A 24,434-nucleotide genomic window follows, 5' to 3' on the forward strand; every position below is an offset into this window, starting at 1 on the left:
TGCCACATCATGAAGGAAGGTTTGATATAATTCGAAAGTATAGGAGCAGCAGGGGCTGGGGCCTAGGAGAAACTGCTCTGTGGCTGACTCCAATTATCTGAAACAGGCAGCAGAGAACAAGCAGTCCTCAGTTCCCAAGCACACTGCCTTGGACACAGAACAGGGCCCCAGCTCTGCACTTCTATAGCGAGCTGAGGAGTGAAGTCACCAGGTCCTTGGGCTCTTTACTCACCAACTGCCTGTAATGTTCCCACTAAGTGAATGCCTTGGTGCCCACGGCATTACTCACCTCCCATCCTGTCCTATCCTTCCCCCAACTATCACTGGTCTGGACATGCCCAGACAGTGAACTTGCCTTATAAAGGGAGCTACTCATTTCCCTAAAGTCTAGTTAGTTACCTTGAACCTCACTCCTTGCTCTAGCTGTTGTAAGTTGAGGGAAATAACTTCCATCTCCTCCAGGCTCTCTGACCAAGTTTAGAGGATGCCCAATTGAGCTTCCAGGCCATGTTTACCTCCAGTTACCAGAATAGAAAAAGCCCTGAACAAAGTTTTAGCTCAGTTCAGCTGTAAGCATGCTGGGAGGGCACAGGACTCTGATCAGATCCTTTCTCAGGTTTGGTTTTCTTGCAGGTAAGAAAGAAAAGCTCCCATTAGAGATATAATTATAAACATTTGCCCAATGTTAGAATCCCTTAGGAGAGTTGGGCGTGGTGGCACATACCTATAACCTCAGCAACTCAGGAGTTAGAGGCAGAAGAATTGAATGTTCAATAGAACAACAACAACAGCAAAGATTCCCTTAGGGGAGTTATTGTTAGAAAATACTGATGTCCAGACCAAACCCAGACAAACCAGGGCTATGTGTGCTTACACACACCAGCCTAGACCAACTGCACAGGCAAGCCTGACTTCCCTAGGCACACCCTGGCAAAAGTGGATCAGAAGACAGGGGGCCTAGCTGGCTCCATGCAAAATATCCTTCTGCTATAACAAGGGCAGATCTAACAATTAATTTCCAGTTTCATTCTACAGTAACTACAATCAAGAGTTCAAATTTCTACCTTCTCCTAACACTTGTATCAGGTTCACAAATAAAAGAAAATGTATCATAACCAGAAAACCTAATCCTACATGCTTTGACATCAAGCAAACAGCATGAATTTTCCTTCCTCTAAAGGACAGTCCTTTCTGCAATTAAGAACTGGATTTTTCCGTTTACCACATATGGTCATTATGGCCCAACATTAAGGACCTCCCATCCTATTCAGAGAGTATGGTGACAAGGGGGAGCTGCTCTTTATGCCTCCACAACCTTCATCTGCTCTAGTGACACATTCCCATGTGATGGTGTCACATTCCTGAGGGCTTATCAACTGCTTGTGACCAGGAACTGCTAAAGCATCTACTCTATGTCAGGCTATAACCCATTTCTGGTGTATTCCCTAAGAACTATCTCTCCAAAGTACCTCTTTCCTCTTTACTCACATCAGGCCTAGACTCCTGCTACCCTCACCTGCCTACCCTAAACTGAACTATAATCCTTCAAATTCAAAAAATGTTCAGTTGATTCTGAACATTCCCAAGACCTTCTCCACTTCAAAAGTCAGATACAGCTAAACACTCCCAACCTCTTAGAACTCATAGTTTCCTACTTGGCTCAGTTTTCCCAAAGAATGAGACCACTTCAGAGATGTGTGCCAACCACCCCCCTGCCCGTGGGAGGGTAGACAAGCCCCTGTTGTTAAGGGAATGTAACATTGTTTAATAAGTCAGAACTTCTGAATAAGAATGGCCCTCAGAGCCAGGCACAGTACATGCCTATAATCCCTGTGACTTGGGAGGCCAAGGCAGGATGACAGCAAGTTTGACACCAACCTAGACAATTTACAAGAACCTGTCTCAAAAAAAAAAAATAGAAAGGATTATGGATGTTGCTCAGTGGTCAAGCGCCCCTAGATTCAATTCCCAGTATCATAAAAAAAATAGTCCTCAGTCCTCAGAGATTAGCCAAACAACCCTTTTTGGAAGAAACTACAGACCAGAGAGGGCCAAGATTGCCTTAGTATAAGTAGGGGGTGTAGCTCAGTGATAGAGTACATGTTTAGCATTCATGAGGTTCTAGGTTTAATCTACACACACACACACAGGGAAGCTAGAAGCAGAGCCTAAACTGAACTATAATCCTTCAAATCCAAAAAATGCTCCTTGCACAATTCCCAACATCATATCAACAAGAAACTAGATCAATGCTCATATTCCTACCAAGGTATAAACTGGAGCCTATATTAGTTAGATCTAAGGAGCCCCCAAACAATTTGTTCTTGCTAACAAGTAACTCCTATGTGTCTAGGAACATGATAAAGCCACGCAAGCTACTGGCTCAACCAGGTAGAAAGTGCAACTAGCCTTGAAGGGAGTGGTCTGACACTAGTAAGTGGGTGGCACAGGAAGCCAGCTGCAAAACAAGAGTTAGGCCAGGCCCAAGCTAGCAGAACACAAACAACATAACAGGTGGATGTCCCTACACAGCCCCAATGGCTAGAATTCTCTCTAATCTTTTTTCTTGACTCATGATCCTTTAGAAGGGAGGCTAAGGGGAAGTTAGCAGCTACTAGAATGGGGAAAGATGAACCTTCCTTGCTAGCCTCAGAAATCTGGCCTAACCATCACCAGAGTTTATGTCCAGGTTTTATGAAAGAATACCTTCCTCTTCTTCCCATACCCCACCTTGTGCATAGTCTAAAATCAAAGCCTCCTACCTTCTGGTTAAGTCCTGTCTGTGTTACTCATTAGCTGAGTAATATTTTCAGAGTCACTTGACCCTTTGAGCCTCAGTTTCCCCATATGGGAAATGGGGATAATTCCTAATCTGCCAACAGGAAAGACTTAATGAATATCAAGTGATATAATAATAATGGTAAATGGAGGGGAGCTTTATGGCCAGGCATGGTGACACACTCCTACAATCCCAGCTACATGGAAGGTTGAGGTAGGAAGATAGCAAATTTTGGGGGTGGGAGTAATACCAGTGATTGAATTCAGGGGCACTTGAACACTGAGCCATTGCCCCAGTCCTATTTTGTATTTTATTTAGAGACAAGGTCTCACTGAATTGCTTAGTGCCTCACTTTTGCTGAGGCTGGCTTCGAACTCACAATCCTCCTGCCTCAGCCTCTTGAGCTGCTGGGATTACAGTCACGTGCCTCTGTGCCTGGCAGAAGACAGCAATTTTGAAGCCAGTTTGTGCAACTTAGCAAGACACTGCCTCAAAATAATATTTTTAAAAAGGGCTTTACAATTATAAAGCATATTACAAATGTAGAGAATTAGCACTACTTGTATTGGGGAATTTTTTTTTGTCTAGTCTCAATGTAAAAAAAGTTAGAGACACTAAAAAATAATTAACAGAGCAATACCAGTCAACATTTAAGGGGGTTTCTTCAATTCACATCTGAGTTGGCTAATTAAAGAGGAAACTAACTACTTGGAAAGCAGGCAGCTATCCCCTAAACTTATAACTCCCTCCCAGCTTCCAAATCCTAATTCCTAATTCTTTTCTGGGAGCTCAACAGCTAGAGGGTTCAGAATATCTTGCCCAGAAAGGCCCTTTCAAGATATTCTTTGGCACTAACTCTTTCTGCCAAAGGTTGAATCCTGGGGGAGTGTCAAGAAGGGAAAACTATTCAATACCCTCCCCTAGAATATAGAGCACTCTCACACATGGTCATGTCTGCCTCCAGTATATGAATGGTTGCCTCCCTCCCAATCCTGTTTCCACCCTGACCTGAGTTCACAGCCTGAAAGATGGGTCAATAAGGTCACAAATGACTTGTGAAGTAGAAAGCTACCACATCCCTTGCTTCAGAGGGCAACATTCATCATTTTTCTTGTGATTAAAATCAGTTATACACATCAACTAAGAGTAACGCCCACCAGCAATAGCAATCTAACCACTTTAATTTGGGAATTTTTTGGATATGTCTACCCAGATAACTGCATCTTATTTTGACTATCAGAGCAGTTAAGGGAGTTTGCATTCTCTGAGCTCATATGACTTAGGCCAGGCAGTTCATAGGTAGCTGGAATAAGTAAGTTTGTTATGGATAGTTGAGAGCCAATTATATGGCAATGCTTCATTGGTCCCAAATGGTCTATAAATGAGCTGTTCCAAAGAAGTGAACTTTTCCTGATAACTGAGGCTTGCCCTTTTAAGGATCATAACCATTCTTAATGGTGAGCTGAAAGTCTTTCATCTACTGACACACTCTATTGCCTTTGTCAACAGAAGCTATTGAAACATGATTTAAACTACTCTGGGAATCTGAATCCTGTATGCTTGATTTTCTACAGAGGTAACATTTGAGGACTTTCCAATTTTACCTTATCCAAATTTTTTACCAACTAGAAGGGTAGCACTATCATTCCCATTTTACCAATGAGAGAATGGGAGGCTCAGGGAAGTTAAGGAACTTCCTCAAGGTTGTGCAGCAAGTAAGTATGGAAACACAGATCTTCGTACAAGTCTGGCCTACAGTAAGTGCCTAGAGATACATGGGATCCAAGTTTTCTTAAAGGGTCAAAAAAAATCTTTAAAATATCATTCCCTTTCCCTTTTTGGAGGCTGATCTCAGAGCTTTCTGCCCCATGAGGATTCAAAAAGCTCCAATCATTCAGTCTGCAGTCAGCTTCCTGTTTGTCTGAAGGGGAAGGCAATAATGCCTGCAGCGGCCTGTAAGGCCCAGCCCAGCCAGGGTCAACCTCTGGTGGCAGAGGCTCCAGGATTAAAGGCGGGGCAAGAAGAAGCTCTAGTCCACTCACTGTGGAAGTCTGGGAACTAAGAAGGCAAGAGAAGGGTGGGGCCTGCCATGAGTGGCCAGAACAGAGCTAGCATTTCTGGTAATTCTGCTTCTCCTCTCCTGACTTGGCTCTTTCAACATGATCAATATCCTGAAGCTAACAAGGCTTCTAAGACAAGAACCAGTGGTCACTTAGGCTATATTTTATTTTTTTAAATATATTGTAGGTTTATGTGAATTTCACAAATCTCTATCTCCCTAAATTCTTCAACTGGGTGGCTCAGTTACAGATAAGCACTCTGCAAAACTCCACTTTTCTGCCACCTGGACAAGATCCTTGCTGTGGATATTGGAGGAGGGGAGGGGAGACTCTAATTCAGTTTCACTGATTAATGGCAGGCCTTCCCACTGCTCTTGTTTGGGGAAAAATGGAAAATATGTGCCCACCACCAACACACACACACACACACACACACACACACACACACACACACACACACACAGAGCTTCTTTCCTTCACCACAGACAGTTCTGGGAGATAGAGGTCTGATGAGCAGGATTCTCAGGAATTACCTGGAATCAAACAACCACAAACTGGCAAAACCACAGAACAGAGATGTGGCCACTTTATGCACAGGAAGTATCTTACCTATCCACCAATAACTCCAAGATCAATTAGATACATGTGAAACTACAGCAATATCTAGAACTATGGTCTACAGGAAATTGAAAGGGGAGCATCCTTTATCCTAACAGCAGGGTCCAAAAATCCCATCTTGTTCAGAAAGCCTATACTCCCAAGAAAGCAAGCCCTTACAATGCCATTATTTTCCATTAAATGAAGAGGATAGGTCCTTTATCTGTGCAGATTTAAAGTGTTCTTCTCAATTGTTAATTTGTTTATTAAGGAGCCCAAAGAGGTTGGGCAAGGTGGTGTATTCAAGTAATCCCAGCAACTCTGGAGGCTGAGGAAGGAGAAGCTCAAGTTGAAAGCTAGTCTTAGCAATGGCAAGGTGCTAAGCAACTCAGTGAGATCCTGTCTCTAAATAAAATACAAAATAGGACTGGGGATGCAGCTTAGTTCAGTCTCCAGTACCAAAAAAAAAAAAGGAACCCAAAGAAAATTTAAAATCTGGTTTGACCAAAAAAAATGGCCACCACATGCTAAGGCACAAAATCAAGTTGCAGAACAATATGGATTAGTGTTACTTATGTGTTTCAAGGTACATATGTATAAATGCATTGAAAAAGAGCCTACATTTACATCAATGTTTAATGATACTCTGGAAAGTAGTCAGGGGTAGAAGACAAGGACTTTATATTTTCAGTAGTTTCATTTATTACAAAAAATATATATTAGTTTTATAATGAAAAAACTAATCCAAAATTATAAAATAAAGTCTGTATTTATTTAAGTCTGCACAACAGACTATTAACATTCCTTGTATAATGTCTAGCTTAGCACTGCTAAGACAGACAGAAAAAAGTGCTTTAAAAATAAGGTAACCTGGGCTGGGGTTGTGGCTCAGTGGTAGAGCACTTGCCTAGCATGTATGACACACTGGGTTCAATTCTCAGCACTGACTAGAAATAAATAAAATAAAGGTCTATCAACAAATAAAAAAATAAAAAATAAATAAGGTAACCTTCTGAATCTCTGTTTTATGGTATCCAACCTTACCTAGTAAGCTTAAATCTATACTTCCTAAATGCTGGCCATGCTCTTCCCTCTGGAACAGGAGAAAAAAAAAATCCTCCTATTGCCCATAAAATAAGCCTACCTTGACCGAAGCATGCTTGAATCTGCAAAGATTTATAGCTCTGGGCCTTCAAACAGGCTGAGTGGTAGTGGTGATACTGGTACCAGCAATAGCAATAGCAGGAGGGAACAGCTGCTGGGTTCCCCAACATGAAGATCTCTAGGACTTCCCTACTACCCTTCCTGATCCATGACTGGCTCTGGTCATCCCTGAGCACAGAGGCCAACCCAATCCCCAAACTTCAGGGGCACAAATCTCTCAGGATTAGATTACACAAGGCAGCTCTGCTGGCCATGCCATAATGAGAAGTGCACACAGAAAACATAAAAAACTAGGTAATGCCGCAAATATGTACTCTACAGCCAAACTCTGGGCTGTTTCACAAAGGCAGATAGAAATTCTTGCATGACTGCCTGTTAGAATCCACTAAAAGCTTTGATTCAAATATTCCCCCTTGGCATGAACACTACTATTGTGCGAAGACATGGTAAAAGGGAGCGGAAATTGGCTGTGAACAAGTTGTCAACTCACAGATAAACAGGCTCTCCAAGGTGAACAAGAGGGACAATGCCTTCTCATTCCTTACCACTACTCAGTTCCATTCTGCCAGGATCCATACAGGTTCACATTAGGTAGTTTCAAGTAGACCACTGGGAATGTTTGGCTTAGTGGCAAACTTAGCTAAAGGAATCTAAGATAATTCCAACTCGATGAGTCTGTTCAACAAATATTGGATATATCTATTCAAAAAATATTTGTTGAAAACCTACTCTACGCCAGGCACTATGTTAGGTAATGGGCATACAATGGGTAGTGTAACAGAAACCATCTTTGTTCTTATTCTATTGGGCCAGGCTAATATAATGGACAGAATAATCTCCTGAGAGTCTCAACTTCAAGACCTGCTTCTGCTCCTGATTTACTACATGACTCTGAATGATTCATTTTACCTTGTTATGTTGACAGTTAACCAACGAATCTTCAACAGGCTCGGGTAATTTGCTTCTTTACAAAAAGATAAAATCGTGGAGTGGACTAGAAGTTTTCAAATGTCTAAGACAGCAACAAGAATCCATGGATGGTATGTGGTGAAAACAAAAAGAACACTAGATCAAAAATTTCCACCCAAAGATCTTGAATTTAGCTTGCATGGTTCCCTGAAAGTCACTTGTTCAACACAGGTGAAATGGGAAAGCCTCTGAGGAGTTTACAGTCAGCAAGAGATATAAAGATCTATCCTAACATTGCATGGCACTCTTGGTGCCAGGAGAACTGAAAGGTACTCAGTTTCACCACAGCTTCAATAAATATTTCTTCTTCCATCTAAAAGAATGTTAGGAAACCCTCTATTCTAGTACCACTTGTTTGATGCTAAAGAGCTAAGTAAGCTGGGCACAGTGGTGGTGCACACCTGTAATACCAGCTACTCGGGAAGCTGAGGCAGGAGGATTGCAAGTTCCAGGTCAGCCTGGGCAACTTAGCCACATGCTGTCTCAAAATCAAATAAAAATTGTGGGGGATATAGCTCAGTGGCAGTGCAGTTGCCTAGTATTTGTGAGGCCCTGGGTCTGATCCTTGGTAACATAAAAGAAAAAAAAAAAAAAAAAAGGCTAAGAAGAAGGTGGTACCTCCCCACCTCTTCCTTTCTCCCCAGTCACTTTTTGTCATGCTTGAGCAGGGTTGTGCTGGGGTCAGTTGGAGCTTTTCTGCTCAGATGGTTGGGGGAATGGTACCTCCTTGCATGCCTCTTAATAAAAAGAATGAGGCTGAAGAGCTCCTATGTGGGGGGAATCAGAGAAACTAGCATCTGGCATTCATGGCTCAGAGAAGGCTTGATGGGATACACACATATGAAAAAACTTTAAGAGGTCAACTGGAACAAAATTTCTGGAGTATCCTGGGCTTACTTCTCTCTCATTCCACTGTGTCTCACACCTCACAGAGTACATTCAGGTACATGAATGCTCTGAATGAAACCTCACTATAACCTTAAGTAATTAGGATACGAATACCCTTTCCATTCCACAAATGTGAATCTAAGATCTGGAATGTTTTACGAAGTTTGCGAAGTTGGTATGGTGGTGCATGCCTATAATCCCAGTTACTTGGGAGGCTGAGGTAGGAGGAACACTTGGCCCAGGAATTTGGGGCCAGCCTGGACAACATAGCAAGTCCTTGTCAAAACACACACAAAAGAAAAAAAGAAAAAATAAAAGAAGTTTGCATTGGTGAGTTGAGACCAGCTACACTTTCTCTGTACTTATACTGAGACCTCTCTTCCTTATAGGTACAAATGCACCCTACCCTTCTGTGTGCTGTTTTCTCTATGACTGGTGCCTAGTATATTCTACCAGGTGCTCATTCAATGCTGTGGGATTCCTTGCATACGTTGCTGCTGTTGTTCCTCTCAATGTCTATCACTGAATTAAACAGTCTTCAAAGGTTTACCTTTCCCTAACCATCAGCACCTGGATATAGCCCCCTGTTGAGGCAGGAGGAGTTAGAAGCTTTCAAAATCCACAAGTTTGCCACAGGAGAAAGTCTGAGAGTTCAGATGGCTGCAAAACCACACGATAAATATCTTAACACAAGTTCTTACCAAGTATATTGGGCACACAGAAGTCGATGCAATTAATACTACTTAGGAGTACTAAGGAAAGCTTCCTGGGGCTGGGGATGTAGTTCAATGATAGAATATGTGTGTAGTATGTGCAAGACCCTGAATTTGATTCATAATGCCAAGAAAAAAAAGAGGAAAGTCTCAAGCACAGGTGGGGGAAAATGAAGAAGCAGCACCTAACATTTCGAGCTGAAAGAAAAAACATAGGATAAAGCAGAAAGAAATGAAAAGGCATGGTTTTACCACAGTTTTTTTAAAAAAGAGGTATCCTCGGTTTATACCCAAAGGACTTAAAATCAGCATACTACAGTGACAGTCACATCAATGTTTACAGTAGCTCAACTCACAATAGATAAACTAGGTGCTCTTCAACAAATGAATGGATAAAGAAAATGTACTTATACTAAGGCCTCTCATATATCACTCAGCATTAAAGAAGAATGAAATTATGAGATTTGCTGGTAAATAGATGGAGTTGGAGAATATCATGCTAAGCGAAATAAGCCAAACCCAAAAAACTAAAGGCCGAATGTTTCCTCTGATATGCAAATGCAAATTCACAATAAGGGGGTGGCTAGGGAAGAACTTACTTTATATTAGGCATAGGGGAGTGAAGGGAGGGGAAGGGGTGTGGGGGTAGGAAGGATAGTAGAGTGAAACAGACATTATTGGCTCATGTACATATATGACTGCATAACCAATGTGATCCTACAATATGTACAATCAGAAAAATGAGAAATTATACTCCATTTAAGTATGATTTATCAAAATGTATAAATGCATCTATTGTTATATACAACTAATTAGAACAAAATTTTTTTTAAAAAATTGGGAAACCTTGATCCCACAAAGCTGCAGCATAATGTGGGTATGGGAACAACTGGGAGCTGAGCCTAGAAAGGGAGGGAGGATGTGGCCAGGTACCAAAGGGCTCTCCCTACATGCCAGGCTAAAGGGTTCAGATTTTCTTATGTTTGCATAACTTACTACAACTGAAAATAATCTAAATGACCCCAAAAAAGGTATAGTTAACTCAATTTGGCAGTCATTAGATGGAATTTTATAAAGCTATTAAAATATTCATTTTTTAAAAACTAGCATTTGGGCTGGGGTTGTAGCTCAGTGCTTGCCTAACACGTGTGAGGCCCTGGGTTTGATCCTCAGCATCACATAAAAATAAATATATAAATAAAATAAAGGTACTGTGTCCATCTACAACAAAAATTTTTTAAAAATTAAAATTAAAAATAAATAACTAGCATTTATCTAAGCTTTCAGTGATATTTTTACCAGGGAGAAAAAGTAGGACTTTTTATGCACACTGATTGCATCATGGAAAACTAAGGTACAAAAACAAGATGTGACAAGAAATACAAATAATAATTGCTATGTTAAAGTGGTGAGTTTACAAATAATTTTCTCCCTCCATTTGCAAAACATTGTCATATGCCATGCTGGGTTTTATAAAAAGGAGAGATATGAAAATAAAGAAACACTCTTCTTCTGACTTCATATTCCTTCACCTTCCTCCTCTGCTTGCATACCCTACCTCACCAAGACCCTTTTGATATCACCTGCACCTGGCATCCTTAACAATCCATACGAGGCTCCTACGAAGAATAAGAAGCTGCCAATAAGGCAGCTGCTCACAGAAGCAAGCTCCTTCTTGACCCAGAGGCCATTCCAGCTCAATGCTGGGAAAGAAACTTGCTCTCAACAGCACTGCCCAGCTCTACCCAACTAAGCCTTCTCTGTTAAAACTGCCTTTGAAATTTGTTCCTAAAGGAAGACAGGTGCCAATACTTCTATCTTACTCTTCATCCAGGAGGCTCAGAGCAGGTGAGGCTCATGTTCATGGCCACCTCCTAGTTGGCTGAGATATAGCCTGGGGTCCCTGATTCACAAGCAAGCACTAGACAAAATGACAGTGAAGAAGAAAAGGAGGAAGTGATGTAGGTGGGGAAGATAGGGTAAAAACAGATCCAGACAAGGGTACAGCATCTCCAGGAACTTGCTTATGCCATATCATCCTAGCAGAAAATTCAGAATTCCCTCTTTTATTTAGAGTTCCAACCTCATATTCATAAAATGCAGGATCAGTTGAAAACTCAACACTAAGCACTAGGCATGTGGCAAACTCACTGGCTAGAAATTCCTCCACCCAAAACCACATTACCTAGCTTTCCTCATCCAAAGGCAACATAGACACCAGTGACTCAGACAGAGGAAGGGGAAGGGGAGCTTAGCAATTTAAGACTCAGCCAAAAGCAATTCCATAGCCTCAAGGAGAAGGATGTTGTAGGGAGGAGGGAGTAGAGGAAGTCAAATCTCATTTACGCTCAGTTTTGGTATGTTTCTTGGTCTTCCCCTTCCCTGATGGAACGATGACCAATCCAAGGGTCTTGTATTCTTCCTGGAGTCACCAATGACCAAAAATAGCTAGCAACTGTAGTTTGCAGGCTGGACTCCAAGGCCCCACCCAGGTATTCAGTCAATAGTTGCCTTTCCAAGCCAGGCTCCCCACAGCAAGTTTAGTGGTAACTCAAAGCAAAGCTCACTGAAATAAATGGGGCTGCTTATATATTGATAGCTGGGGTGAAAATAACACCCTTGATGCCATTCTAAAAGGGAGAAAAGCAATTTCTCCAGTCACTGCTCTCTGCTGTTACACTCTTTCCAAGAGCCTCTCTTAAAGACTGAGCAAAAATTATCAGAATGTCAGAAAAAGACAGTGTCTCCATTTCACAGATAAGGAAACTAAGGTTCATAAAAATAATGTGTCCAAAGTCACACAGGCAGAGACCAAAAATCAGATATGCTGATTCATTCCACTATTCTTTCCACTGAACCATTTCTACTAAAATGTATTTTTTTAAAAAAGATATCAGATAAGTGCTCCAAGCTTGAAACATCAAAAGCTCAACTCTTCTAAGCTTGGGACTGTGATAGGGATCGTTGGACTAGGCCCTTTCAGGAAATCCAAGTGAGAACGCTAGGTATAGAACAGGCACATGCCAAGAACTGGTCTTACCAACTGGAAGTCTTTACCTACTCCAAAGGAATAGTTTCAGATGTTGAGAGCCCTAGGCCCCACCCAGCTCCCACACTCTGAGCCTTTTCAGGTCAAGCAAGACCACTCCTAGATTGTCAGAAATCTAGGTAAGAAGCTAGAGAGGGGTGACCATGCAGGGTCAAGAAAACAAGAAGAGATAAGAAAGCAGGGTGGGGAAATCACAGTCATTCCAGAGCTCTCATCTTTCTCTCTCCTTCCCCACTCCTCCCCCTGTTAGGGCTCTAACCATGGAGAAAAGATTGCAGGTAGCATTGCATAAACTTGAAGAAGGCATTCCCTGTACTGAAGGAGAAGAGGGGACTAGTTGAGGTGAAGGGGGCCATTTGAGGGGGGAGAAAAATAGCCAAATAAGGCAGACTTGACTGGTAGGGAATCATCAGGAAAGGTTCCAGAAGCTGACGTCGTAGGGAGGAAGCCTTTAGTCATCGGTTTCCTCTGGCAACTGGATTAAGGCCAGGAGGCAAACTCCCAACCTTAGGAAAATGCCCAAGCTATGGCAGAGCGAGAGATAAATAGGTTAGATTTTTCCTAGACCCACCTCAGTCCCTCCTCAAACAACTCTCCAAGTACCCAAAACAGAGAAATATCATGTAACACTCAAACAAAATGGCTGGTGTTCTGTTCTCATCAAGCAGAGACTATATCCACCGTGGTCCAGGCACCAAGGTGAGTAAGGAACCTAAGAAAAGGGTTTTTCTCTACTACATCTATGTATGTCTAACACTGCTGATATTTTCATTTAGGGGAAATGGAAAATTCAAAGGCAAAGTGGTCATGTGACTTTTTTTTCAGTAAGGAAACTTCTCTGGGTTAGTCAGTCCCTCACAAGTATCTACAATGATGTTTAAAGAGGAGTTTAGCTCACTTTAAACCCTTATAGATAGTAAAGAATGTACAATTTAACTAATGATACCACATTGGCTGTTTACCTTGACACCAGCCCTCTAACTCCATACCACAGATTAGTCAATCTCAGTTAAAGATTACAAGAAATACGAAAGAGCCTCTCAGTATACTTCATTGAACACCCAGGCTGAGACTTCTGAAAAAGGATTGGGGTAGGGGAGGGGCAAATTAGACCAAAAAAGCTAGGTCAGGAACTATCTAAATATACTTAACTCAAGAAAAATAAAACTTGCCAGGCGTGGTGGCACCCAGCTATAATCCCAGAAGCTCTGGAGGTTGAGACAGGAGGATAACAAGTTCAAAGCCAGCCTCAGCAAACCAGCAAGGCCCTTGGCAACTTGGTGAGACACTGTCTCAAAATAAAAAGTAAAAAAGGGCTGGAGACGTGGCTCAGTGGTTAAGTACCCCTGGGTTCAATCCCCAATACCAAAAAAAAGAAAAAGAAAAAGAAAAAGAAGACTTGATTTTTCCCAGGTATTTAGGGGAAGCCAGAACTAAAGACAGAAAAGAAAATGCTGACCAAACCTGACAGATAAGCCTTCTTCCCCCTTCCTCAGATTATATGTTTTTTGTTGTTGTTGTTTTTGTTTGTTTATTTTTTGGTTTTTGTATTGGAGGTTGAACTTGAAGGTACTCTACCACTAAGTCAAGCCTTTTCATTTATTATTTATTTTTATTTATGACAGGGTCTCACTAAATTGCTGAGGTTGGCCTCAAACTTGCAATCCTCCTGCTCCAGCCTCCTGAGTTGTTGGGATTACAGGAATGAGCCACCACACTCAGTTTATACTCGGTTTTGTATGACCAAATGCCCACACCTCATCTATTCTCATTTGGACTTGATCATTGTCCTGACCACACAAAGTATCTAGCAAATTCCCACAAGATAAAAGTGTGGCCAGGTATGGGACGAAATGTCAGCCTTCAGAGTCACCAATCCTACTAAGTGTGACGGTGCATGCCCTGTAATTCCAGCTACTTGGAAGACTAAGGCAATAAGATCACAAATCTGAAGCCAGACTGGGAAACTTTGTGAAACCCTATCTCAAAAGAAATTTTAAAAGACTGGAGGTGTAGCTCAGAGGTAGAATGTTCCTGGGATGGAGGTGAGTCATCAATCCCAGGAGCTCCCTGGCAAAACAGTACTCCTAAGCAAAAACTGAGTCATTTACCATAGTAGTAGCCTAGGCATCATGAAAACCCTTCCCTTATGCTGCAAGTCCATTGAAAGGAGCAACAATTCTGGGGTCTCTCTCATCAGGCACAACCAAATCTGTGTTTTGAAAATCACCCAAAAGACCATGTCTCCAGGTTCGAGACACAAATGCCACAACTGGTCCCTGGCCAAAAAGTGCCATAGTTCTTCAGCTGTCACCACCACACACTGAAAATCCTTTCTCCCATCTCCACCTTTTCCCAAATACCCGATCTCATAGAAAAGTCAGAGGGAGAAGTGAAAGTTGTTTCTAGTCTGCTGACCTAAACAGAGTCCTCGATGAGCTCTGTTGCTTGATTTCGCTCGTATGGAAGCATGAAGGAAGGACCCTTTCACATACCTACTTGGACAAGAAAGACAACAGATTTGTTTTGGTATTTTGGTTTTGTTTTTGTTTTTCTTGTTGTTGTTATTTTGGTTTTTTTTTTTTTTTTTTTGGTACCAGGGATTCAATAAAGGGGTGCTTAACTACTGAGCCACAATCTCAGCCCTTTTAATTTTTTTATTTTGAGATGGTCTCACCAAGTTGCTTAGGACCTCGCTCAGTTATGGAGACTGGCCTTGAATTTGTGACCCTCCAGTTTCAGTCTCCCAAGCTGAGACTTGTTGATTATAGGCATGCACCACTGTGCCAGGTTAAAGAAAACAGATTTATAAAAATTAATTCACACAATCCTGGAAAACCCAAGGTACAGTCTTCCCCACAGACTTTAAAAAAATTTAAACATTTTTTACATATTTTATTGATGCGTCATAATTATGCATAATAGTGGGATTTGTTGTTACATATTTATATATGCACAAGATATAACAATGTTATTCGGTCAATATATGTCCCAAGTATTTCCTCTTTCCCTTCCCTTCTCCCTTCCCCTTGTCCCTTTCCTCTACTCTACTGGTCTCCCTTTGACTTTCATGATACATCCCCCCATTTCTCTTTTCTTTTTTCTGCTCAAGTTTCCACATATGTGAGAAAAAACATGACCCATGACTTTCTGAGTTTGGCTTATTTTGCTTAACATGATGCTCTCAAGTTCCATCCATTTTCCTGCAAATGAAATAATTTCATTCTTCTGTATGGATGAACCCACAGACCTTTACAGAAGGTCTGCCATTTAAGAAAAGATAATATTGGCTCTAAATAATTCTTGAAAGACACCGACAACTTAGTATATGCATCCATATACATCTCTGTGGCTCCCTTTGATAGAATCAGCACCTTAAGCCTGCATTTCAGATAAATTCACTTTCATGAGGGAACTAACCTAGGTTCACCTGTGTCATATCCATGTACCAAATCCACATCACTTTTCCACCCAGAATGGTCAATGCCCTAAACATCCTTTAAGGCCTTGTTAATGTCCTAGTAAACCCCTTCCTTATCAAAATCTGTAGACAATCCTATGCATATATTTGCCTCAAACTGTTTTTAATTGGGTTAACCCTAAATTCCCATTTAAGTAGATCTTTAAATGCAGCAATTGTATCCTCTATTCATTTATTTATATTCTCTACAGTGAAAGCACATAGAAGTCACTCAACATATGATAAGAATATCGCTTCCTGAGCCAGGCACAGTGGCTCATGCCTGTAATCCTGGTGACTAGGAGGCTGAGGCAGGAGGACAGGATTGCTAAGTTCAAGGAAAGCCTCAGCAACTTAGTGAGGCCCTAAGCAATTTAGTAAGACTGTCTCAAAATAAAAAATAAAAAGGGCTCCCATGTGGCTCAGTGGTTTCAAGTGCCTTTAAAACCAAATCCCCCCATACAAAAAAGAAACAAAGAAAGAAAGAAGAGAATGCAGTTTCCTGCTTTCTTTCTTACCCATCTTATCTAGCAGAGGTTGGACATAAGAAATAACAAATCATGGGGCTGGGGTTGTAGCTGAGTAGTAGGGCACTAGCCTAGCATGTGTGAGACACAGGGTTCAACCCTCAGCACCACATAAAAATAAGTAAAAGTATTGTATCCATCTACAACCAAAATTTTTTAAATAAATAAATAATAAATCATTTATTTGCATCACCAATAATTATATCAACATTGTATCTATACATAACAATTATACCAATTATAATAATAATAAATATAACATTTGTACAGCATTATTAGATGATAGGCACCATCATAAGCACTTTATACAAATTGCCTCATTTAATCCTCACAACAACCCTACAAGACAAGAATTATGATTATCTTCACTTTTGAGAAAAATAAAGCACAGGAATTAGTAACTTAGCCAGACACAATGTTCTATACCTACAGTCCCAGTTACTCTGGAGGCTAAAGCAAAAGGATCAATCACTTGAGCCCAGGAGTTTGAGATGAGCCTGGATAACACTGAGAGACCCCCATTTCAAAAATAAAAAGAAAGAAAAGAACTTTAGAAAGAGGGGAAGAGAAATGATGGGAAGGAAAGGAAAGGAAAGGAAAAAGATATTAAGTAACTTGCCCAAGGCTACACAGCTAGTCACATATTTGGTATTTGAATTCAAGCAGTCTGGTTCTGCAGTCTGTGCTTTTTCAATACTATTGTATTCTCCCCTTCTATGAAGGCCTGGAAAGTCCATTTTTTTGCTAGATACCTACCTCTGACCTGGGCTACAAGCACCTCAAATTTAGTGGGGAGATTTGAGGACAGGCGACTCATGTATCCAAATGGTTTCTATGACAGCAAATATTGTCACCAAATTGGAAAGGAAAGTACCATAATGTTCTCCTAACTCAAGGGATAGGTCAAGTGTGGAATACTGAGTCAGAATTCAGAGGTCAGAGCTCTAAACTAAAAAGGGCAAAGAGAAAGCGGGGAATTTGGGTGAGGGGCAGGCAGGAAGAGAAAAAAAGTCATTCTGAGGTCCCAGAAGAACTGAATCACCCACTCACTGAAACCTGCCACAGCAGAAGGTATTTAGGGGAACTCCATTGCAGCCATCTTGTTAATGTAATCACCATGGAGTCAATTCTCTGGAAGTCTATGCCCTCTGGGTAAAAAGAGTTTTCTTCCAAGGCAGCCAAGTCCAAAGGGAAATCACTAACTTGGGAATTAAGAAAGTCAAGTTCTTCTTTCAATACTATTACCAATTTATGTAACCACTAACAAGCTAACTAACCCCTCTGGCTATGAATACAGAGAATATACAACTCTACTCCCTACAGACTTAGGACAGCATGGCCTGGCATCTACCAAGAAAATATAGCAGGTCTCCTCTCCCTTTCTTCAGCCTACACATCTGTTTCCTCTACCCTTTACAGCCAAAGCAAAACACCTTCCTAGGAAATGCTAAAAAGAGTTCCTAAAACCAAAGCCTGAACCATCTCCATATAAAGAAGCCCCTGAGGTCAGCTCTAGACACTCAGGGCTTGCTCTTTCCATGACCGTTATGGTCAAGTCAACCCCAGCACAGAGGAAGAAAACAGAACTCCCTGGAGTGAGCACCTTTTAGAAGGCAGGTATTTAAAGTTCCTCCCCTACACTGGCAGCTGGGTAAGTTGGATTTAATCCTGACCCTATTACCAGTTCACTCAAATCTCTTCCCTTTTCTGTGCCTTGATGTCCTCATTGCAAACATACAGGCTAAACTGGAAGTTTAAGGTCAACTTAAATGTCCCGTGGCTCAAAAAACCTCTGAATGGTGAGAAACCCTTACCATCCAAAACAACCACTTAAACGAAAGTTAAGGCTGGGAAGCTCTGGGCTACTCTAAGTACCAAAGTCATTTGAAAAGTTGCACTCCACACAGCTAGTCCTCAGCTTTATTTATGCCCTCCAGCTTCTCAGTATCTACCAATGTATCTAACTACCACTCTCATCTGGTTAGAAAGAAATTTGAAACATGACCTAGTATCTTCCTGGCCTTTCAGCAGAACAGTAAGGGAGGTCTACCCTGCCCTCAGGTAGTCCCTGGGAAAAGTGAGAAGAAAGGCAGGGAAACCTGTAAAGCTTATAGTTTCTCTGGGTTTCTTTCTTTCCTCAGTAAGACACAGTTCTTTCCCCTTCAAGGACTTGAGAAGAAAGATCCAAGAGTATTCTTGTCAGATCTACTAATGAAACAAATCAACTCCCAAATTAGAAATTCTCTGAACTTGCACTGAAAGAAATAGCACTCCAGAAGTTTAGGGAAACAAGATACATTTTGGCAAACTCTGTTCAACTTTGTATCCCTAGCACTGCCTGATACATAGAAGTTGCTCAAACTTTCAGGAAAGAATGTCTGAGGAAATGAAGATACACACAGAAGACCCAAGGGGTATCATCAAGGCTCTCAAGAACATCATTACTAGATGGGTCCCTTGAGTTTTTACCTATTACTAGAGACACTGAGGGCCTGAAGAAAGGACTTAAGAAAGGGCCCACTTCATTTGGATCTCTTTACAGAAGACAAGAATAAGGATCTTATATGAAAAAAGAAAACTTTTCAATATAGTTTTACTTTCCATTTCCCAGCACATACCTTTCAAATTCACATAATCCTGTTCTAACCCTCCCAAGTGACAGTTCCTATACCACACATTGGAACCTGGAATTAAAGTTTTTCAGCTCTATCAAGCATGAAATGGGAGGAGGGAAGAAGAGCAAAGCCAGTCAATCATGAAAAGACCAACCACATCATTTGACCAATAGACACCCCAAAGGAGACCACCTTTGTACTCTGGTGTGTGTGTGTGTGTGTGTGTGTGTGTGTGTGTGTGTGTGTGTGTTCATGCATGCATGTATGTGTTTCCTTTCAGGGCAGAAGAATGAGGTAGGGTAGCAGGGAGAAAAAATTGAGTTAAGAAAGAGGCACTGATAAATCCAATTCTATTTTATAAAGATCAGCAACTGACTCAGGTCTATCTTTGAAGATCAGAGCAATTCTGTCCTTGAAAGGCCCAACCCTGATAGCATTGGTAGCCAGATTTTCTCCCCTCCAGGGACACTGAGTCTAGAAATTCCAGTAGGAATGTGACTCCCAGGAATACACAAAGGGACCTAAGAGAAGCTGTTGCCAAGCAACACTATTGGAACAGAGTTCAGAATAATTGTAGTTGTCATATCATCTCATCCAAAGAGAACTAGGTTTAGAGGCAAGAGGGATAGACCAGATGACCTCTAAATCTCTCTTCCAGCTCCACCATTCAATAAAGCAATCGCATGAGGAGGCAAGAAAGAGGAATGCCATCCTTAACAAAAGTTAGTTACAAGCATCTAGTAAAAAATGGAAAGTTAGCAGATTCATGGTCAATACCACTGACTCACAGAGCAACATTCCCTCCCCAAGCCTAACATGAGAATGTAGATAGATTAGTTGGTGTCTTTGAGGGTCCCACAAAGGCCCTCTTGCCCCACCAGCCCTTGCCTACTCTGAAGGCTCTTCAAAGACAAGCCTTCAAAAATTCCAAAGATGGGTCATTATAATCTACACTTTTACAAAGTGTGCAGTGAATTAAACATGAAAAAAATTAGAGGCAGAAGCCTCTCTCATACAACCTCCATTCCTGATCACTTGCTCCACCCTGAAGTCCATAGGTAGGTCTGGTTCAAGGGTTGAAAGACTTAGATTCTGCCTCCTATTTACCAAGTGCCACTTTAGTGCCACCTGAGTGGCTCAAGTAATGTTAGGAATGGAAGGAGAATAAACAGTCTACATAGCCCCTGTTAAAGTTTAGCTGAATGCAGACTGAGAAGTTCTCAAATGCTTCAAGGAGCTGTGCTCTATGTCTGCTCACAAGGATGATGCCATCAAATGACCACTCCATCACCTTTCCCCTGACCTGTTGATCTAGGGCTAAAACCCCAGCAAATCAAAGAGATTTTATGAAGAATTGGCCCTCTAAAAACTAGACTCAAGTCCTAGCATTGCCACTGACATACTGTATCGTCTAGGTTAGACCTTCCCTATCATGAGTTTCAAGTTCCCCATCTGTACAATGAGAAGGGTTGGACTTGATATTTGTGGAAAGCATTTTAAACTTCAACATTTAATAAATCATAAGGAGAGAACCAAAAACTGCAAGAACATCATAAAAATTCAAAATAATCTCTTTCTAGGGAATCCAAGAGAACCCCAAAATGTTTCTGATTTTTGTGAAAAAAAAAATGTTAAATGGGAGGGGAAAAACATTTTTACTCAAATTTTCTAATCACCAGAAATCCTAGATGACAGTTAATAAGCTTCTCCATTTTGGCTACTACAGCAGACTCAGGAAACTAGCAACAGAAGCAGAGTCCAAGAATGGCAAGAGGGTGAGGTGCATGTTTTAACACATTTAAGGGAGGCTGGCTTAACTAGGAGAAACAATTGGCTCTAAAAGTGAAACTGGCCCTGGAGAGACCAGAGACATGGTTCATATGAATGAATGGGTTTGATTTTTTCCACTACCCTTCTCTATCTGTCATACTCCAGAAATAGCCTAAAGCACACCAGTGGAGAAGGAATGGAGAGAAAAGGGAATTTTCCCCTCTTCATTAAAGTTACTGGCTGGTATTCAGTGAACTAGGGTGTGCCCCTGGATGGCTCAGCCTTGGGATGTGGAATAAGAAAAGTAATAGGAGGCACCTTGTGACACTCCCAAATCTTACCAAGAGACCATGCAAATGCCAATATTCGTCACTTTTTCCCAAATTACCTACTTCCTTTCATCTTGTGATGGTAAAGCCTTAAGAACAGTGGGCAATTTGCTTTCTCCAAGAAAGTGAACACAAACTTCAAGAACCAATCAATGGGCCATAGCAGTGGGTCAACGGGATGAGCATTAGGGAGCCTGGAACCCAATCATGGCTCAATACCATGTGCACTTAGGTAAGGTGCTTTCCTGTAGGCCTAAATATTCTTAATATTTTTTTGAAAAAGAGGATTATACTGGACAGTCTCCAAAGTCCCTTTCAAGTTAAGATTCTATGGTCTTAACAGGCATGATATAATTGTTTTCCAAAAAAAAAAAAAAAGAAAAAAGCCATTTCTTAAGTTTAACAGCATGGGAGACTCTCTGGTCCTTCCAGTCTATCAAAATTCAGCCCTCCCCTACCAACTTGATTCAATCTTCAGTCAATATGCATAAAATATCTAGTATTCAGGTACTTTCAGCACCCCAGGCCTGACCCCAAACATTCCTCTCTCTCCATATTCAGGGAAAGGATCAGCGCACTGTCTTTTTCCACATTTCACAAAGATGGGCTAGTTAATGCAACTTTGAGCTGACTTCCAGACCCATCAAGTTATGTTTAAAGTTAGATGTCTCAGAATTGAGGATGAGATATACTACTAGAGAATAGGGGCCACAAAGTAGAGTCTAAAACAAAGTGTTTGGGCAAAAACACACTTTAAGAAGAGGCAAGAATCAACAGAGTGAGATAGACCAAAAAGAGAGACTTCTTGGAGGATCTTTGTAGTCCTCTGTGTTGGCAGACAGTGGATTTTCTCCCATCCTTTTGCAAAATCACTCTCTCTTACTTTGTAGGGAGAGGGGTTTGGTTAGAAAATGTGGAAAAGTCCCATGTCATAAAACCACAGGCAATTCAAAAGAGATGGTGAAAGCATATTATTGTTGAAAACTTGGTGTTTCTGAAGGACAGGGTTCTGGAAAGGCAAAAATGACTTGGCAGTGAGGCTGGAATACAGCAATCTGGCAACTAAACCTCAGCATGCGCCCAAAGAACTGGGTCCCCTACTCTTCTCCTCTCATCCCAGGGGCCCTCAACCCTTCTCAAGGTTACTAGTCAGTATCTCCAATCAACAATGCTCAAGCAGTCCCAGCAGATAGGTATAGGAGCACTGTGCCTTCTAGGCAAGCCCAATAAGCTGCTTGACCTAAGAGACTCAAGCCAAGGTGGTCACGGAGCCTTCCTGAACAAGGGAAGGGCCTCAGCAGCCATTTGGCATGACTTGCACAAAAGCAAGCAGAGCTCATTAGTCAGGCACACCCCTCCCCCGCCCCTCCCTCCTGGGCATCCGGCCCCCCTAGGCCCCACTCCCAAGAGGCTTCTGCTCTTCTCACAACAGCCAGTGGGGTGGAGTCCAGATCCCAAAATCAACCACTAATCTAGAAAGGTGAGGCCCCATTGGAGAGTACCCACACCTCACAGGGAAGTCAGGAGGGGATAGAGAGGCATTAAGTAAGGGGAAGGGCAGGGATTTGGCAGGTGAAGAGAAGGGAGAAACTGGTCCTCTCTCCCAGTAGACTGGGTAGGCCTCTCCTCATACTGGTGTCTAGTGAAATGTTGGCACTCCGGGGTAAAAGGGGGTTATGTGGATGATGAGTCCCTCTACATCTGTTTCCTCACCTCCCAGTGGGAAACAGCTGGAGCCACCCTGGGTGGCTGTGAGAAAGGTGAGTGGGGGGTGCGGGATCCTCCCTGAGCAGCTCCCTCTCTACTTCTTGCTTCTCTGTTCTCATGGCTCCTCTAGAAAAGTGGCAGCCTTGTCCCAGAAAGGCGCCAATTCCTGGGCTCTGGGAAGTGTACTCCTTGCAACTTGAGTCCTCTGCCTTGAGTCTAGGGCCCTTCCGGGAAAGGGGGACCTCTGAGCCGCCAACGAAACCTTCCCCACTGTCACATCCCAGACTCTGGGAACTAGAACCTGAGAAAGGGGCCGGCCCCGCCCTGACCACACTTCTAGCCTGGACATCCCCCCCACCCCCTAGGGCTCTCCAGACTAGGACCAGGTTTCCTCCCCACCTCGGGCCATGGCGGAGGGCGCGGCGTCCCAAGGCAGGCCGGTGACCGGCCAAGCCCACAGACATCAACATAGAGCTACAAGGGTCAACTAGTACCCCAGACTGTCTACAGCGCCCACTCCCCAGCACTCACCGTCTTGGGCATGGTGGCGGCAAAGGCGGCAGAGTTGAGGAAGTTTGGCTAGAAACTGTCGGGCAGCGCTGAGCACGTAGTACCCACGGCTCAGTCTCCAGGGGCCGGGGGCTCGGATTGGGTCCCTCTCTAGCGTCGGGGCGACTGCTCGGCTTCCTGCTAACGGGCCACGACTTCACAAACCCCACCCAGGAAAGAGCCACCCCCGTTGCGCCGCCCGCTCCTTTATGTGGCCCGGCTTCCGCGCCGCTCCCCGCCCTTGCGCCCGCCTCCCCGCCTCCCCGCCGGCCGCTGGCCTCGCCCCGCCCAGCCCGGCCCTGCCCAGTCCTGCCACACTGGCCACGTGGGGGTCCAGGCTGTGCCTCGGCAGCCCAAATGGGGCTCTCACCCCCTACCAGGCCCGTTTCTCTCCCATCTCCCTCACAGTCCCTAGCGTTCCCTGTCCCGGCCATCCGGCCCCGCCCCCACTCAACCAGAGCGGGTCTTGGGCCGCACCCTGGCAGATGCTTAGGCAGCCCTTGACTGCAACTTTTCACTGATGGGGAACTCACTACTTATCAAAGCTGACTGTTCCCTCAAGGCAACACTACCTCTTAGAAAGTTCCTCTTGGTCGTCTCTGAACTCTTTCTGCGTGACCTCCTTTGATGGGTCTCAGCTCTGTCCCTTGAACCACAACATACCCTCCAACAGCTTTAACAGTTTCTCAGAGGTCTGAAGATCCTATGTCCCCAGGAAATTTCTCTTGACTAAAATGCCATATTTCTGGCAACACTATTCTCTTCTGTAGGACTCATATTTTCTCTCTATCTCTCCTAGGTCTTCATTTTCATAAGAACCTTTTTTCCACATCTGTATTTGATTTACCTTTGTTCTTCCATATCACAGTCGCCGCTCTCCTCAAATCAGTGTCTTCTTTCTTTAGTCCCTCCCCAAAATGTTCGCTTTTTGATGAAGCTATAATTTCCTCAGGTAAGATGCACCCCTCTATTCCAGTTCCTCTGGGAGTGACCATGAACTCCGTTTGTACGTCTTGTCAAGGTCACAGAGTCCTAGGACAGCAGTGCTCTAGCCTGTAGTTAGTCACCTGGTTAAGTCTGAGTTTTAGTTTGAAAGTAACTGGCCATAGCCCTTCATTCTCTCTCCACTGGCAATCATGCAGAGGCATGTTTTGTTTTGTTTTGTTTCTTTTGTGAAGTCGGGTACCACACACCTCAGTGTGGGACAGTGGAAAGAACATTTGAGAGGGATGATCAGGACACCCTGCTTCTACTTGTA

At 42.7% G+C, this 24,434-nt stretch overlaps 1 protein-coding gene across 1 annotated transcript in view; it reads right to left on the reverse strand.

The window, feature by feature from the left end:
- MSN (moesin) overlaps positions 1–23,371 on the reverse strand; it is a 69,218-nt gene extending 45,847 nt beyond the window's left edge. The window contains exon 1 of the mRNA XM_079124112.1: positions 23,159–23,371. Coding sequence (XP_078980238.1) covers positions 23,159–23,170 — 12 coding nt within the window. The 5' untranslated portion in view covers positions 23,171–23,371. The remainder of the gene's footprint in view (positions 1–23,158) is intronic.
- Positions 23,372–24,434: the final 1,063 nt, after the last annotated feature.

Source organism: Sciurus vulgaris, assembly GCF_902686455.1.
Source record: "Sciurus vulgaris genome assembly, chromosome: X".
NCBI classification, from domain to species: domain Eukaryota; kingdom Metazoa; phylum Chordata; class Mammalia; order Rodentia; family Sciuridae; genus Sciurus; species Sciurus vulgaris.